Here is an 18003-nt window from a genome sequence, read left to right as displayed (position 1 = left end):
TTTGTAGAAATCAGTGTTTCAGATAGATTGGGAATAGAGGAGCTACAATTTTTTTTTTTTTAACATAGAATATAATTATAGAAAATAATTTTTAACATTTTTTAAAATAGCATCATATGATCCCTTTAATACATGTTCCTGGGTTTATTGTGCACAGTTCATCTGTGCATGTTATGCCAAAACAAAGAATCTTTGTCATATATATATCTATCTTGAACTGATTGACCTGCTTGTCCACTTTAACCTGTCTGTTTTTTTCCACCAGAGAGTTTTTTTATAGGGGATAGTAGTATCTTCCTCAAAGGTGTATCCAAAATATCTACTTGTATTTCCCTCTGTTTTTGCTTCACTATTGCACTTGTGCACAGTTTCTGAGAGAGGAGCGTTTAATGTAAGGGTGAGAGGGTCTTGCTAGAGGACTGACCTCATCAGAACTGTCCAGACAGTTGTCATGTCCATCACACCTCAGGCTGGCAGACACACAACCTCCACTGGCGCACACATACTCATTTAGAGAGCAGGAGGGAAGCACTGCAAAATAGATTATGAGTAAAAAAAAAACAAAAAAAAAAAAAACAGATACATTCACAACTGACATGTACAGGAAGAGTGGGGTAAGATGTGACAGTGGGTAAACTGTCTCCCATTGTTTTTATGTTGTTGATACTAAAATCAGTTGCATGGCTTTAGTGAGCTTTACCTCAAAAATAAAAATACTATTATAAAATGTTGCATTTTTTTTATTTTTTTATTAAAATATTCTGATTAATGTGCAGAAAAATAAGATTTTGGAAATGGAATGGGACACTTCACAGTTTAATCCATTTCAAGTTTATTTGTATAACACTTTCAAAGCAGCTTTACAGAAAATATGCACATAATAAAATATTGAGGCTTCTTATTTAGTTCTTAGGTTAAATCAAAATTTAACCAAGGAGTAAACACACTACAGAGCTGACTAAGTCACTTGTGTTTATTATCCACAAACTTTTGAAAGACAAAAGTGAGCTACAGCATCAGAACTTATCAGACAATGTAATCATAAAACATTTAAATCTGAAATGTTTAATGTTCTCAGTTCCTCCCATCCCAGGTTAATGTGCAGAGACAACTATTAGCAAATAATATGTAGGTTTATTCATACGAAAAGCAGACTTACAAGTATGCTCTGTACAGCTACAGTATATGACCACTGGTGTGAGTTTGGGTTAGGACTATGTGTTTGACAGGGGGAATATTTAGGGAAAGAATTGTGTTTGCAACTGTTGGTGATGCTAGTGGTGCAGAAACGATACGCCTCAGCTGTAAAGACCCCAAAATGTGATAAAGTTACCTGTTCCGAGGCAATTTCTCTCATCTTCCCCTGTCTTACAGTCTTCCTGGCCATCGCACAACCATTTACGTGAGATGCAGAGATTGTTGTGGCATTGAAACTGATCCTCTGCACAATGAGTCTCACAATCCTTCTGCAAAAGCACAAAGCAAGGACGCATTCAGTTCAGTGTCATCTCACACTTCTTTTTATTATTTTTGGGCTGTTTATTGATAATAATAAGGGAGAGAGAGTCTTTTGTGAATCAAATTTAAAAAATATGATGAAAAGCCATAAGAATATGAGGACAAATGCTGTATGAAAATCGAGATTTAACAGCTTTGAAATGAATGGCTAGAAGGGAATGTTTGGGAATATAGGACAACTGCTGTGCAGTCCTTGAATGACATCTAGCATTCACTGACCTCATCTGAATTATCAGCGCAGTCATAGTCACCATCGCAACGGAAGCGTGCTGAGATACAGTCCCCATTGGCACAGGCAAAATCCTTATGATTACAGGTCACAGGCTCTGCAGAGATGAAATCACAATAAGACAGCTAGAGATGCACAGCTACCCTGACTGTGCCCTTGTCACCCACACCGAAAACTGAAGTGCAACTTAGCAGAAGACAGCAGAGAGGCAACAAGAGCAAATCAAAACCGCCAAAGTGGCCTTGCACTTAGACATGAATTGGCATTGTACCATCTGTTTTCCAAGTTTGCCAAGAACCTAAAAGGAGCTATTTGCAGACTAATCAGCAATTAGAACGTATAAAAGGGCTGTTCTCGAAGAGAGTCCACAGGCTGTAATGGCTAGCAAAACATGTTGGGTGGTTAGAAAAACCTGTTAATATAAACTGTTTGAAATTGGTTGTTGATTTAACAACATAAAGTACGAAAAAGGGCCATCAAAGCGAAGGCGTCTTGGACATTATACGTGCTCATTATGTATTCAAACACGTTGTTAACCTCATATGCATGTATTTCTTAATAGTTATTTTAAAAGTAAGAAGAAAAAAATGCATCTACAAATTTTGGTAACACTTTATGTATGTATAATGCATTATTCATAATGCATATTATAATGCATTATATCTTTTCATATATAATTGTAACCAAAGTAAAAATGCAGATTGCAGATTCCTTGTTACATTTTAAATTGCTTGTTTGTGATGTTTTTTTTAATGCATTAAAATTGTGTTCAATAAATGGATAAGTATTCATGAGACCATACAGTGCATTATAAGGTGCATTACAAGGCATAATTAATGTATTAAAATACTTTTATAATGCATTATATATAAAGGCTTTAAGTAAAGTGTTACCATCATTTTAAACTTCTAATTTTTAAAAAAGTAAGTATTCTCCAGATATTATTTTAATAATTTGCTTCAGCAAATTTTGACGATAAAAACAGCCATTTAATTTTGGAAGCAAAAGAATGTGCTCTTTTTTAGAGCACATTCACATACTGTACATCTCATCCACACAACAGTTTCTAGTTACCATGTGCTGTCAAGTTGCATAGGCTGTTTTTGTCCTTTTTGAAGTTTGACAGCCCATGATAACAATAAACAGTAGTTGTATGGAAAGAACATATGGGGTTGAAACATAAGTAAACACAATAACATGGCATAAAACACTTAAATAGCTGATCTTTCTTTTTGGCAATGTGGGCAAGATCAGAACCAAACAGACAAATGGTAAATAAACAGACAGAAAGCAAGAAATCTTCAAATAGTCTGTGAAACTGGCCTCTGAAGATCCCACACAATGTTTTTTGACAGTTAAAACAATTTAGTACAAACACAAGTGTGGAAAAAGCTTTATTGTGCTTAGAGAGATGAGAGCGACTCACTGCAGTGCTCCTCATCAGAGTTGTCTCCACAGTCATTCTGGCTGTCACATCTCCAGTGGTCCGGGATGCAGTTGTTATTCTCACAGCGAAATTCATGAGGTCCGCAGGTCTTTTCATCTTTTTCATCAGACACAAACAAACACACAGATGAAAATGGCTTCAAAAGTGCATGAATATTAATGCAGTGTTACCGCATTTCGACACGTAATCATAATTTCCTCAGGGTTCTTGGGCCCGGATCTGACACTAAGTTCAAAACATGCCCACACTCAAGAGGCTAACGTACCATAAGATGAGATACCTGACTGTGGTGCCGATATCTTCCATCCCTGAACAACCTGAACACTTGACACGTAACATCAAACAGTTTGTCACCTGTGCATAATCTGCAATGAACATTTCTGAAAGAGCTCATTCCACCTTTTTCAGAGTATGTGTAATGTTTATGTTATATAACCTAAGAACTTTTTTGAGGTCCTAGAGCCAAGAAGGACTGTTAAAGTCAGCATAACAGATTCTGCGATAGTCTTTTCTTCCCTACTGTGAAGTATATCCGGGTGAATGGCTTCTCAAACAAGAAAAAATGTAGGGTGGGACTTGATTGTGTCCATTAGGAATGGATCGTTGGATCATGGTTGGTTTGCTATGAATAAAAAAATAAAAATAAATTATATATATATATATATATATATATATATATATATATATATATATATATATATATGTGTGTGTGTGTGTGTGTGTGAACAATAAATTATTTATAATAAATATCACAATATTCCATAAAAAATAAGAATTGTGAATTTTGATTTGATGGTGACTTTAATAAACACACCGGAGGATCACATCATCAGATCAAAACTTTGGTTACAGTAGATCGAGCTACATGTTTTTTTGTTTTTTTTTCCATGAACACAGGCAAAGAGAAGCCAACTGCAATACTTGCCGGTTTTCATTATTGTGAAATAATAAAGAAGAATCCTGGAATATCTCCCTTGACAGATTCTTCTGTTTAAATGTTCTCTAATGTGGCACAGGCATGCTGCTTTTTATTACAACAATAGAACGCTTCTAAAGGAATATCTAGAGATACTGGCACCTGCTAATTGTTTGACAGTATAGGAGATGTTTCTTAGTTACAACAACAGTATAATAATTGTCTTTCACAAACACTGATGAATGTCATACTGTAGAAGCCACTGCATATTCATGTAAAGGCAGAATTTACTCATTGATCTTTTAAATCTACATGCATTTCCACTTATTTTTTATTCCCACAGTTACAAAAAGTGAGCTGCAAAGTATCAATAAAGCTACCCTGTTATGTTAATGGTACTATTTGACATCAATTGCAAAGATTAAGATCTATAATTACTTGCAGTCCGATGTAGATAAAGTGTGTCACGTCTGGAAAATCAATGGAGACACCAGAGGAGCCGTCACACCTCAATTACAAAGTGACCCCTCCACTGTTCCACTGGTGTGTCACTCATTTGGGGGATTTTTCTCTGAGTTACAGATAATCCATAACAACATAAGATTCTTCAGCCTATGCAATAAAACCAATTTTCTCAATCAAATTCTGACAATGCAATTTTTCCCCCCTGCAACAGCTTAGATATTGATTTAATTTCTTTTGTTGGCCAGTATGGGAAAGCCATGTTCACATCATCCCTGCTGGGATGTGTCACAGTGTTATATATACACCATAAATTAAGCAATTAATTACTTATAAAACATCTACTTAGAGGTCATATCCACAATGTAAAAAAATATATATATTATCTACAATGATGTTGGAGTTTGATAGTTAGGTTTTTTGTTGAAGGAATCTTCTGATGAATCATTAATGCTGTTCAAAAGACTATGGCTCTGATCCAAAACCTAGTGAGCTGACTAAAAACAGTAGGCAGCATTTTTAAGGCATGTTCCAAAAAGACACTTTTATCTTTTCCCCTTAACAAAACTTATTGTTAAGGTGTAGGTGCACTTTGGGAATGATATTAGAGATACTGTACTGTATGTTTAATGAAATGATTTTACATTCAACAAATCAGATGATATTATTTTCTTTCTGTATTCTCAAAAATAACTGCAATTATTTTATTACACTGAAGTAAAAGAATTTTATAGAAAAAACACATTTTTTAATAATTTCATTGAAGACTTCACTACCATGTATGGTCAGTAAGTTTTATTTTATTTTTACAGTTAATTTCTGTAAAAATATTTTTATTTAGTTTTTTTTTTTTTTTAAATGCTGTTCCTTTTCATTTTCTATTCATCAAAGAATCCTGAAAAAAAATGTATTACTGGTTTTACAAAAACATAAAGCAGCACAACTCTTTTCAACACTGATAATAATAAGAAATGTTTCTTGAGCACCAAATAAACATATTAGAATGATTTCTGAAGGATGTGACACTGAAGACTGAAAATTCAGCTTTGTCATCAGAGGAATAATTTACATTTTAAAATATATTAAAATAGAAAATAGTTATTTTAAATTGTAATAATATTTCACAGTATTACTGTTTTAACTGTATTTTTAATAAAATGAATGCAGCCTTGGTGTGCATAAAATGATTATTTCAAAAAATATCACAGACCCCAAAATTTTGAACTTTTGTAATGTATTTTTTAAAAGTAAGAAAATAAATCTGCAAACTATTTTTGTGTTTATTAGAGTATCATGTTCTAAGCTTAGTAACATGCTATGGGAAAACTCTATTGAAATCAACCGTGAGTGAAGCATGTTTCACGTGATGAATGATATTTGTATGCAGCCCGGAGTTGCTGCAGCCTATGTAGAGTGTTCCAAATCTGTCATTTATGAGGTTACAATTCAACTAGGATTCTGTCATAGAAGGTAGTTGCATATAGAGACATCTAGGTGAACCTCTGAAGTATATCTCAATATTTTCAGTATAGATCAAATGAGTGGTACTAAAACAATGAGGTACACAGCTCGCTCGTTCAGTATAGAATACAGGAAATTATTCTGAGCAAATTACGTCCAGCGAACCCTCAGAAATTGTTTTGCTGGTGCATTGGCACTTTAAATGTCTGGAACACATAGCCGAGGAAGAATGCAATATGTGAGGCCACCGCTGATGTGCCACTGTCAAACTAAATCAGGCATTCAGGCAACAAAACAGGCCCAGGGGAATTGTTACAAGCCACAGCTAATAAAAGCAGAGTGGCTCATGATTAAAGTTGGCCTCACTTCATCAGAGAGAGAGAAGACTGCGGGAGCACACAGAATTGACATTAGCCCCAATCAGACTTTCAGACGGGTCTGCGCGTGTGGCTGACCGAGGCTCTGATTTGTGAATAACTGTGGCTCACTCACCACAATTGGCCTCGTCAGAGCCGTCAGCACAGTCCGGGTCCTCGTCGCACACCCAGAGCTTTGAGATGCAATGCATCGTAGCCTTGCACTGGAACTGGTCTGGAGAACATGTGCTCTCAGCTGGAACATTAAGACAGAGAAAAATATAGCAGGATATTTACAAGGCCAGTGAAAAGCTATTGTAGGAGTTTGAGGGGGAAAAAAACATACAAAACTTATTGTACTTGTAAAGGTCATTTATACATATGACCGTGATTCAATAAAAAGGAATAATGTAAGTGACATCTTCACTTTCTTTACGTATGACAAGGTCTTCTGCTATTACTGCCCAAGAATGGAGGAAATGACAGCCTAGAAATGTTAGTTAAGGCTGGGAGTAGAAAGGGCAATTGTGGAGTGATTATATAGTGTTTCTTCAAATGCATGTAATCTTATGTTGCAGGGGATATTTATTTATTTTTACTATGACTAAAAGATATATTTTTTTCTTTTTTTGTTGTATGATGGTCAAATTAAAATCCTTGTAAAGGCATTTTATCATGCATGCCATCATCGTAGATTTTTGCTACTTTTCAAATGTCTTTAATAGACTTTTATTGTCAAAGATGTTGGGCGGGATATCAATAGACTACAAAAAAACAAACAAAAAAAAATTCTTACACATAAACCACTTTAATATTTATTATGTTAAAATAGTTATGGCTTAAATCAATTTTTAGACAAATTACCTCTGTTCCCTTAGACTTTGACCAACAATTTTTTCACTAATGGAACAACAAATTTGCTACTACTTTTGATCAAAAATGAGTGTATTTGGTTATCAAGCTGGCAAAAGTACACATATAAAGTTTAAAACTTTATTTCCACCACAGTAATTGCCAAATAAGATGTGGTGGAAATACCCTTGACTGTTCAGAAAGAAAATGACAAAAATGACAAAATTTTGAGTTGAAAAAGCACTAAAGAAATTGATTTTCTAAAAGTTAATGCACATTTTCACCCCAGGTGACTTTCTCGCTGACTCGCTTGATACCTTTCCCAGGAAAGGGCCTTTTCTCTCCATATACCTAATAACCTGGCTATCCTTTTAGCTCCCAAACAGCCAACTCATGTGGTGGGATAAAAGCCACATTTGAGATTTGTCAGTCTGGATCATTAAAGTCACAGGGGAAACGCCAAATTTGGCAGACAATTCTGTCACAACACCCTTTAGTTTATGAGAATGAGGCCCATTATTGTTAAATGTTTAATGAAGGGAGCAGAAAGTGTCATGGTGTTTCTTACGACAGTCTGTCTCATCCTCGCCATCCCCACAGTCATCCTGTCCATTGCAACGAAGATTTAATGGTATACACTTCTGCTTTCTGGTGCACTTGAACTGTCCTGACAGACAGATGTATGTATCTGCAAATGGGCGAGACATTAAAGTGAGAAAAACTGTTAGATACATCATCATGCTGGATCAATGCAGCACAATCATCCATATTCTGGTCAAATTTAGTTGCTTCAAAATGCAATAAGAATACAACTGAGATGAAAGAGGAACAATATAATTTGAATTAAATGCACTAAACGTCTTGAATCTTAAATCAATGTTGGTCCAATACATCCCGATTACCATCGTAAAATGACAAAACACCCTGTATTCTTTTCTAATACTTCTAAAGTGGATATTGATCGTTTGATTGCAGCAAGAGTCTGTATAATTGAACATTCAGAGACAGCTGTGCTAAAGAAGATTTGCTGCTGATGAAAATTCCAGGCAGATTTTTCTTGCTCGTGCATGCCACATACTTCACAGGAACCGAATTCTACAAGGGAGTCCCGATAGTCTCACACAGAGAAAAAAGCAATGGATCTGTCGATAAGAACATGGCATTTAAGAACAGCTTTCGTACATTATGTATTATTCTGCTCACCACAGTTGGCCTCATCTGAGTTGTCCCCGCAGTCATTCTCTCCATCGCAGATGAAGGGAGGTAAGGCACAAAGGCCAGTGCCACACTGAAAACGCCCAGGCTGGCATTTGAATTCCGCTGCAAAAATGATGATTAACAGTGAACTCCGGAGGATTCAAAGCAATTTGAGCATAGGTGTGTGTTTTAAATCCGAGGTGTGTGAGGTTGCCTGAAATGGGTGAGTCAACCCACATTCCATTATTTCTCTAAAAGCACTTCTACGATATTTAATGCCCCCTGCCCTTTATCGAACAACAGAGGTTCCACCTATTAACAACAGCCATCGGCAGTCTGTCATTTTCTGTTTGCTCAAGTAATTCACCAAGCCACAAAGTGAATCTAAAAACAAGCTCACTGAGAAACAAAAATTTAAGAACAAGTGTTCATCCTTACGCACAACTTAAAGGTCAGGCTAGCGTGAAGCTGTGAAATACTTCATACTGTATCTAACAGCACTGGTGTGTGGTACACTCAGAGGCCATTATAACTGGTGGGGGTGAAGTTTTCTTCACTTGTTTTGGAAAATAACCATTGCATTTTGTTTTGTGATAGTGTAGTTGCAATGTAACGGAAGTGGCAACAAACATATGTGTGAAACGGATTATCGAAAAGAAAAAGTAGGGCAGGGACTTGGTTCTATCCATCGGTTGTTGATTAGATGGAGGCAGACCTGAATGTGAGAAAGGGGCAGGGTTTATGCTGACAAAATGATTAACCATTAAGAAGTCTGTTGTTTCACCAAAAGACTGAGGTATGACATTTTGACTAAAAATCACTGGGTCAAAAAAAAAGTAAATGAATAAACGTATACATGGATGAATCGTTCACAATAAGATCAATAGCATGCATTTAGAAAACAGATAAGGTGAATATTACTATTTTATGCTGACTTTAAGACTAAGCTGAAGTCTCTGCCAAGAAGTTGCTTTGAATAAACATTCAAGCGATAAACTGTAATCCAACATGTCTTGTGCTCATCTTCCAGCTTTTGCCTTTCAGCAAATCACAAGATCACATAATGTAATAATTAATATTCATGACCCAAGTTAGAGCGCTGAGCAGCTTACAGGAAGTCATCTACCATGAACAGCAGAAAAAAACAAACAAAACAAAAACAAAACAAAGTTGTCTGACAAAAACCTGAATTTTTATAATCATAGTTGTCACAAGTAGGCCTCCCTATTAAATCTGCATGACAAAAACACAATAATGCTGACGTTTCTGGAAAGATTTGTTTTTAAGCTGGTCTCATATGAGTGTAACCGTGGCAACTAGGCATATAAAACAGAGTCATACTTGAAAAGAGAGGCTGATGAGATTTATAATATGCCCCACGCACTTTTTGGATTGTTCTTAAACCCCTGGTTACGCCACCACATGAATATTACAGACTGTTCAAAACAAAAACAACAGTGCAGGCAGTGTAGGCTGGGTAACATTGGAAGCTAAACACTCACGACAATCCGCAGGCTCATCAGACCCATCACCACAGTCGTCTACTGTATCGCATTTCCACCAGAATGGGATGCACTCATCCGTTCCACAGCGGAACTGCAAAAATAGTCCACCACAGTGAAAAAGGTTAATCAGTTATGGGTTGAACAATCCTTACAGTTCCCACTAATGGGTAAATATGTAAATGACTGGCAAAGCATACAGACCTGGCTGGCTGTGCAGTTGGACAGGCATGTCTTATTATCGGCGGCCAAGTAGAAGTTAGTTGGGCAGGCACACTTGTGACCTCCTCCAGGAGAGAGTAAACACAAGTGACTACAACCTCCATTGGCCACTTGACATTGGTGTTTGGGGACTATAAAAAGGGAATAGAAATATTATAGTAAGAAAGCTGTAGAATTGTAATGGTTGTAAATGACAAGAACTGTGTAAGAGTGAGTAAATAATGATGAAAGGATTTTAATTTTTAGGAAAACCAAGTTTAAAATTAATATAATATTTATTTGAAACAGTCTCTACCTTCAGGCTGGCGCAGTGGGTGGTAGACAATGACAGACTTAATGGCTTGCCATGAATTTAGGAGCTCAACAGCATTAGCACCGTTGGTCTTATGAGCTCGGCGGAGAGATTTGGACTTCCCGTCGGTCCAATAAATGAAGTCCTCGAACAGTGTGAGCCCCATCACACCCTGGATGTGGTCATGAGGAACTGAGGTAGAGAGCATCATACCATGCACTATCATTAAAGATGCAATAAAAGAATATATATATGTGATTTAATAAAATCATTATCCAACAACTATCACATTCTCAAGTGAAATATACTTATATATACACAGGAGATTGTGGCCTTGCATTATTATACTGTTAAAAGGCTTTATTGAAGTTTCTTTTATTCAAGTCTGCCTTGTTATTTTCTAGTAATCCAACACATGAAAAATGAACAAAATTACAACTCAATTTGTACCCCGGTGCCTCTGAGAACCGTCCATGTTGGCAAAAAGGATGTGATTATCATCAGCCCAGTAGATTCTCTTGTTTGTGTAGTCAATGGTTAGAGCTGAGGGGCTGTAGATCTCTTTGTTCACAATAACGCTTTGGCCTTGGCCGTCCATGCCAACTCGACCGATGTGAGGGTTTTCACAGCAGTCAATCCAGAACACATACCTGAGGGACAGAGAGTGACCCTCACTCATGAACTTCATATAACATGAGACACAATCTAATCACAGTTGTTCTCTAAACAGAGAATATCTATTCATTCTTTTTCTTGTGACAAAATCAAGTCTCCCTGGACTGATGGTGAAAAGTAGAAATTATTTTTGAAAAGGAAGCATTTGTACCCGGTTTGAGCATCCAGAGCCAGGTCTGTGGGGTTCTTCAGGCCAGAGCTCACTAAGATGGTGGGGTATAAACCGTTGGATTTGGACACTTCCAGTGTCTTTCTCTCCACGTCACACCAGTACAAGTTCTTTCCAATCCAGTCGACAGCCAGTGCGCTTGGCACAGCGGTTCGGTGAACAATCTAATAAAGCAAGCAAGTGGTATTCAGATCAGTCACTATAATCTTATCACATAATATCTCTGTAATGAGCAAGCAGTATTATGGGAGTGTTGGTGTTAAGAAAACAAGAAAAAAGGTCTTTAGAGTTAAATAAAATGATGTCATTATTTACTCAATCTAATGTTGTTTCCAACCTGTATGACTTTCTTTTGTTGGTGAAACACAAAAGTAGAAATTTTGAGTAACTGATTTTTCTTTTTCATAGTTACAATGAAGAGGGACTTTCATGATTTCAAGCTTCAAAACAGAATGCAAATCACCATAAAAGTAGTCCATTCGATGCACTATATTTTAAGTCCTCTGAAGTCAGCTTTGTGTAAGTAAGATATTGAAATGTATCAGTGAATTGAACTTGAGAACCAGATCAATCTGATTCATGAATGAATAATTATGACCAATGTAAACTGGACAATGATTCAAAGATGCCAATTAAAAGAATGATTTGTTCCAGATGGATGACTTGTATTGAACCTTTGTATCATTTATGGAATGTTTCGTTCTTAAATCATAATGATCTGGTTCCCAAAAGCCTCTTTTCCAATTGCATGGAAAAGAGCAGACAAGAACATTCTTCAAAATCCTCCTTTTGTGTTCCACAGAAGAAAGCAAGTTATTTGGGTTTAGAATGAAGATGAATACATAATTTCTGGATAAATTATTCATTTTACTGGGTTATTCTGATATCTGATTGGTATAGCACATGATGCTATTATTCCATTGCATACTTATTAAACACAAACTTTGCTGTTAAAATGGAGAAGTTTGCAATCTGTCACTGGCAAGAAATTACATGCTTTGAGATCTTCTCTATCATCGTCATCTGACAGGGCATATGTAGTCATGCCAATTGACAAGACCGCCCCTTCAGCAGTAATTTCAGCAAAGCTGAGCTTGAAAAATTTTCTGAAATGTCAATGATTGAGGAACATTTCCCCAATCAGGAAAGTGCCTCCAGATGAGAGGATGAGAGGAAACATTAATATTCCGAGTGGGAAATAAAGAGCTTCTGGTATTCTAGTGATCTGGCCCAGCACTGATTTGAGAGATCGTCTTGTGTGGAAATGAAGGCTAACTCACTTAAAATGTCAACATTTGAATATATCAACATCGACTGCACAAAATACCTTGATGAAAGATTCTCAGAATAGCTGCAATATATATAAGTCAAGTCAACTCAAGCTTTATTGTCATTCCGCTATATGTGTGGACATACAGTGCAATGAAATATCGTGCCTCGCAGGATCACGGTGCTACATAATTAAACATAAATATAAACATACAACAACAGAAGTAAGAAACAATCTTGAACCTATACATACTGAGAGTGGGTAATCTAACTATAGATATACTATAAATATTTGACAATATATACATAATCTCAGACAAACTATACAAGTACTTTACATAAACACTGTACATGATATTGTGCAAAAGAGGTATTTCAGGGCAAGCAGCAGAGAGTGCAAGATGATTTGTAGTGCATGTGCAAGTAAACGTGTTATCTTATTGAGTTCTTTGTAGCAGTGCATGAAAACATATATCCCTTAAATGCATAACTCAGGACTTTATCGACCCGGGACGTCACTATCACTACCCTCCCCTCATTAATTTTTTAAAGTTATACATCATCCTTAGTATTCCCTAATCTATTCATTATAAACAATATAAAAATAAATAAAAATAAATGTCTGTTCTCTAATTATTAGTTAATAGTGTAAGTACAGTAGTCAACATTTGAAGTGGATCTAAACAGTTCAAAGTTGTCCTAAGAAGATGATTTTAGGACAACTTTAATGAAAGTTTTTGATCCACTTCAAATGTTGACTACTGTATATTTTTTCTGCAACAATAATTTAATCTCTGATGACTTAATTGCAATTCACCTATACTCCTCAAAGTGCCAATGTCTGATACACAATGATGATGTGATGTTTCACTCGTAATTACCGCAAACATATAACAAAAGAACACATGTACTTCAGCAAAATTTGAAATGGCTCAGTGATTTACTGCAGATCAAGTATTGTACGCAATCATTTATTAGTGTCACTGTCACTTGATAGTGGATGTGGTGAAGAAGCTGTCAGAAATCAAAATATTGATTTAGAAAAGGTTGAAAATGATTAATTATCGTTGAAATCGCGAATGTGAGCCAGATGCTGAATGTACTGGGGAAATGAGCTCTGACAATGACAGTGATGATGGTAAAAAGTATCTGCTCAAATTGAACCCTTCCAAGTTCCAAAATGTATCGGAATATGCTTTATTTTATGCCTTTGTAATTGTTATTAAAATATCAGCACAGTTTTATACTAGTTAGAGATGCTTGCGTGTTAGATATAGATCTGAGTCGCTAAAGAACCAAATATGTAAATGACTGGCAAAGCATTCATGCATTTAAGGGATATATATATGTGTGTGTGTGTGTGTGTGTGTGCGTGTGTGTGCGCATGATAGCTAAAATCTAATTATAGCCATTATTGAAGGGTTTTAGTTATGGCTTGTGTTCTAACTGGTAACTACCAACTTAGATATAGTATTCACATACACAGAGCCAAATGGATCACCTGAATAATTGAATGTTGCTTGTAGTGGTTCAGCATGCTAATAAATGAGGCCACATACAATATCATATCAACTTTGGCCCATTACATACAGTATTAATAGACAAATTCCCTTATTGAATTACACCAAAGGCACTGCCTGAAGCATTATGCCAAACGTGCTCCAGTGCAAGAGTTAATCATTGTGTTACAGTGGTCAAACCCATGGTGCATTGTTCCTAGATTCCAAAAATTTGCTAGCAGCTGTCTTATACCTTGCTCCTCACTTTCGTTTATCAATTGTGCAAAATAATGCATCCAAAGTCTGAAAAAAAAAAGCTGATTATGTGATAATAAATATGCATTAAGAGATAAAGATAAAGAGATAAATAACAATCTATAAATTTATATTGCAATATTGTTCCAGTGTTCATAGTGTTGTTTGTAGGCCGGTACTTTTATATGACGTAATACACTTATTTTTCCTTATAAGTAGTAAAATGATAACAATAAGAAGAATAATGTATAGTCAGCTAGTCATTAATGCTAAATAAACCTATTCAAGTTAATAAAAGTAGGCTTCTAATTACCAGATGACTGTATATTATCTCTTATTTACTGCATAGGTCATACTTAAAACTGAAGGAACAGGCAATGCTTTAATTGTGGATACTAAAATATGGGGAGCTTCTTGCAGAGCTAAGACAACATACAATATCAAAAAAAATAAAATAAATAAAAAATAAAAACAGGCAGCGCAAACAAAAACTACACAGACATAGGCATGTACAGAACCATATAGCAACATAAATGCAGGATGCATGTAAAAGTGTATACAGTGTACATACATGTATATAATATGTTCAATTATTAAAGGTTTAGTTCACCCAAAAATGAAAATTCTGTCATTAATTATTTTCTGTCATTAAAAGATATTTTTGATGAAATCCGAGGGGTATCTGACTCCTCCACAGACAGCAATTTAACCACAACTTTCAAGGTTCAGAAAGGTACTGAAGACATTGTTAAAATGGTCGATGTAACTGCAGTCGTTCAAAATATCTCAATTCGTGTTCCGAAGATGAACAAAGGTCTTACAGGTGTGGAACGACAGTAATTAAAGACAGAATTGTCATTTTTGGGTGAACTAACTCTTTAAATAGAAAGAGTACTCAAATGCAGCAAAAACATAGGAGGAATTCTCAAGGTAGAATGGTAAAAAGTGCAAAAAAAAAAAAAAAAAAAGTGTTAATGGTAAGTGATCTGAGATGAGATTAACTGACTAATTAGGATAATGAGTGTGTAGTGTGAATGAATCATAAATTTATGTGTCAGAAGTAACAGTGTAAATAAGCAGTCTTATGACATTGGAGTAGATGATGCTCTTCAATCTTGATGTGCATGTGCTGAAGAATCTGATTCGCTTTATGGATAGGTGAAAATGATTGTGTGACTAGAGTCCTTCATAATGTTTCCAATTTCCCTGAGACTTTTCACTTTTATATTAAGTCAAACTCAGTTTATGGTCATGTGTCTCCAACATAGTGGGAGAAGAAAATAATACCGTGTCTCCATGTCATTAAATAATGCATTAATAAAACCATCAATTACATTGTTCTTTCGCAAAGGAGCTGCATCATTATATCCCCTGCAGCGAATGATGGGTAAAGGTCTCCTACACAATCTAAACATATTGTACCAGCGTGCATTGTCTCTATTTCCAAAATTCTGAAAATTACACCCACAAATGCTAATGAATTTCAAATGGCTTTAGCTTGTGCTGAGCAGGGGTGATAAATCAGGAGGGGGCAACACTGTGTAATGAAGCCAAATGAGGCTCTTGGCCCCTGCAATGAAGCTAATGAGATGGGGAAAAGTGTTGCTCAGCAGGTACACGGTAGAGATGTGCATCTAAGCACTAACCATGTGACCTTAATGAGTCCCTCAAATAATGCTAAAATGAGCATTTATATTTATGGCTGAATGACTACAGATGTCTAATATTCAGATGTTGACTTTAGACCTCTTCATCGCATCCCTGTTGCTAACATGCCATATAACAGCTTGTCCAGACCTATTAGCATTATTTCCAGTCCTAGGTGACCCACCATAATTAAATGGGAAATCAGACATACCTTGAGATCACTGCCGTTAAGGCGAATTCTGTTTATCCTCCGGCCGCTGGGTCTGCTGGAGTCAATCCAGTATATGAACTCCTTCTTGTAGTCAAAATCTAAGCTGATAATGTTGTTAAGGCCCTACAGAAGTCAGAAGGAAACACAACATAGAGGTAATAGAGGTGAATTAAGTAATGACACGAGATGGACTGCACAACAAATGTGACTGTTAGTGCAGTCAGCATGATGTATTAGCTGGGTAAAGGCCGCAGTCAGCACGCGTAGATCAACTATGCAGAACAAAAAAGAATGAGATGTTACGCATTTGTTCTGCCATTTAATTAGCTGGAGGGCTTAATTAGCCACTTCCACGTGCGCTTATCTCGACAGGATCTGCCAAGAATATACTACAGACATGAAACATACAGAGAATACGTTTCTTTTGATGTCTCTTCATCGTATTGATTTTGGAAGAGGACGCAGTGTGCGCTGGATGCACATGAATATTGGCTTCAGAATCCAGGGAAGCAGTTCAGAGAGCCTTCAGAGGGAATGCTGAGGGTACATTCGTTACTGTCATGTTCACATCAAGCTGCTGTCACTCAGTCTACCGCTCACTAGCCCCTCCTTCCTTTGCCCACTTCATCACGGCTGTTAAGATCGGGCGACGGGCATGATGGCAGATGAAGAAAAGCTCTCCCCCATCAGATCATCAGCACTGTGAGTCCCACAAAGACCTTTAACCTTATCTTGTGGCCAAAACCTCCAGCGTTATCTTAAATCCACAACAAGATATATTTTTATGTGACATCAGTGAAAACACAAATAAGATATCCATACAGGTCAAATAGGTCTGGTTCATAGCAAGGCAGTAAGTCATAAAGGAAACACTATTTATAATTATTACTGTTTATACAACAGTTCTTTCTGGTTCTCGAATCTGATTGGCTGATTGACGTGCGATATTCTAGTGATAACAGCATTCTTACCTTTTCACTCCGCTTGAAGAGACGGTCATGGCGGCCGAGCAAATCCACCATATTTTTTTGAATACTACACTTGTTGTACCACAAACTGTAGTTTTAAGAGATTTTTAGGCAAGAATGTAATTGTATAGACCTGAAATATGTGACTCATATTTAATCATAGCCCCATTTTACAATTTATTTAGAAGTTTTCGGAGATGCACACTCCAGGCCATCAGCAGCCGTTCAGGGGTCATGTAACTGCCGAGAACAGCTTCATCTCAGCCAGTGCTTCGGGGATTTGCCACTGGCTCTTATAGTGGTTAAACATGAGACATAATTCATTTTGGGTACATAAAACAGGCAGTCTTTGGTCTTATTAATCCATTACTTGTTCCAGAGTAAGGCTATATTTAACATACATCCTTTAGCATAGCATTTTGTCTACAACTAGATGGGAAATATCAGACGAAGACTCTTCTCTGCTCTTCAAATACATAAACATTAGCCTTTATAGATAGTGTTTCTTGAGCAAAAACACTTTACATTTTTTTTTAAACATCAGATCTTTATTTACCTTTGCATTGCAAAGAAGCAGAGATCTCCACTTCATTCACGATAGAGGTGGGCTGGAATTATGAGGTTTGACTGACAGTTTGAGGATCCAATGGAATTACGAGATTTTGTCACAAGCTCTTTAAAATCCTTTTCATTCATTAAATATTTGTAAAACCCACATACAGGACATTTTAGCCCTGTATGTTATGGAAAATTTCCTTAGTTGTAAAAAGGACAAATACAAAGATCGCTTTCCTCAGCGGACATTCAAACAGACTTGATATAATATTATGGACATCGGCCTGAAGAATGAATATTA

General features: G+C 36.3%; 1 protein-coding gene across 1 annotated transcript in view; it reads right to left on the bottom strand.

Moving 5' to 3' along the window:
- lrp1bb (low density lipoprotein receptor-related protein 1Bb) overlaps nucleotides 1–18003 on the bottom strand; it is a 359341-nt gene that overhangs the window by 44815 nt on the left and 296523 nt on the right. The window contains exons 57-69 of the mRNA XM_067410627.1: nucleotides 16180–16302; nucleotides 11281–11462; nucleotides 10905–11104; nucleotides 10458–10646; nucleotides 10145–10293; nucleotides 9941–10034; nucleotides 8445–8561; nucleotides 7810–7929; nucleotides 6526–6645; nucleotides 3174–3290; nucleotides 1738–1844; nucleotides 1334–1466; nucleotides 425–531 (exon numbers count right to left, since the gene is read on the bottom strand). Of these exons, the coding sequence (XP_067266728.1) occupies nucleotides 425–531; nucleotides 1334–1466; nucleotides 1738–1844; nucleotides 3174–3290; nucleotides 6526–6645; nucleotides 7810–7929; nucleotides 8445–8561; nucleotides 9941–10034; nucleotides 10145–10293; nucleotides 10458–10646; nucleotides 10905–11104; nucleotides 11281–11462; nucleotides 16180–16302 (1758 nt within the window). The remainder of the gene's footprint in view (nucleotides 1–424; nucleotides 532–1333; nucleotides 1467–1737; nucleotides 1845–3173; nucleotides 3291–6525; nucleotides 6646–7809; nucleotides 7930–8444; nucleotides 8562–9940; nucleotides 10035–10144; nucleotides 10294–10457; nucleotides 10647–10904; nucleotides 11105–11280; nucleotides 11463–16179; nucleotides 16303–18003) is intronic.

This window comes from Chanodichthys erythropterus, chromosome 14 (genome assembly GCF_024489055.1).
Source record: "Chanodichthys erythropterus isolate Z2021 chromosome 14, ASM2448905v1, whole genome shotgun sequence".
Taxonomy (NCBI): domain Eukaryota; kingdom Metazoa; phylum Chordata; class Actinopteri; order Cypriniformes; family Xenocyprididae; genus Chanodichthys; species Chanodichthys erythropterus.
The sequence above is the reverse complement of the archived record's forward strand: the minus strand, read 5'-3'. Positions and strand labels throughout refer to the sequence as shown.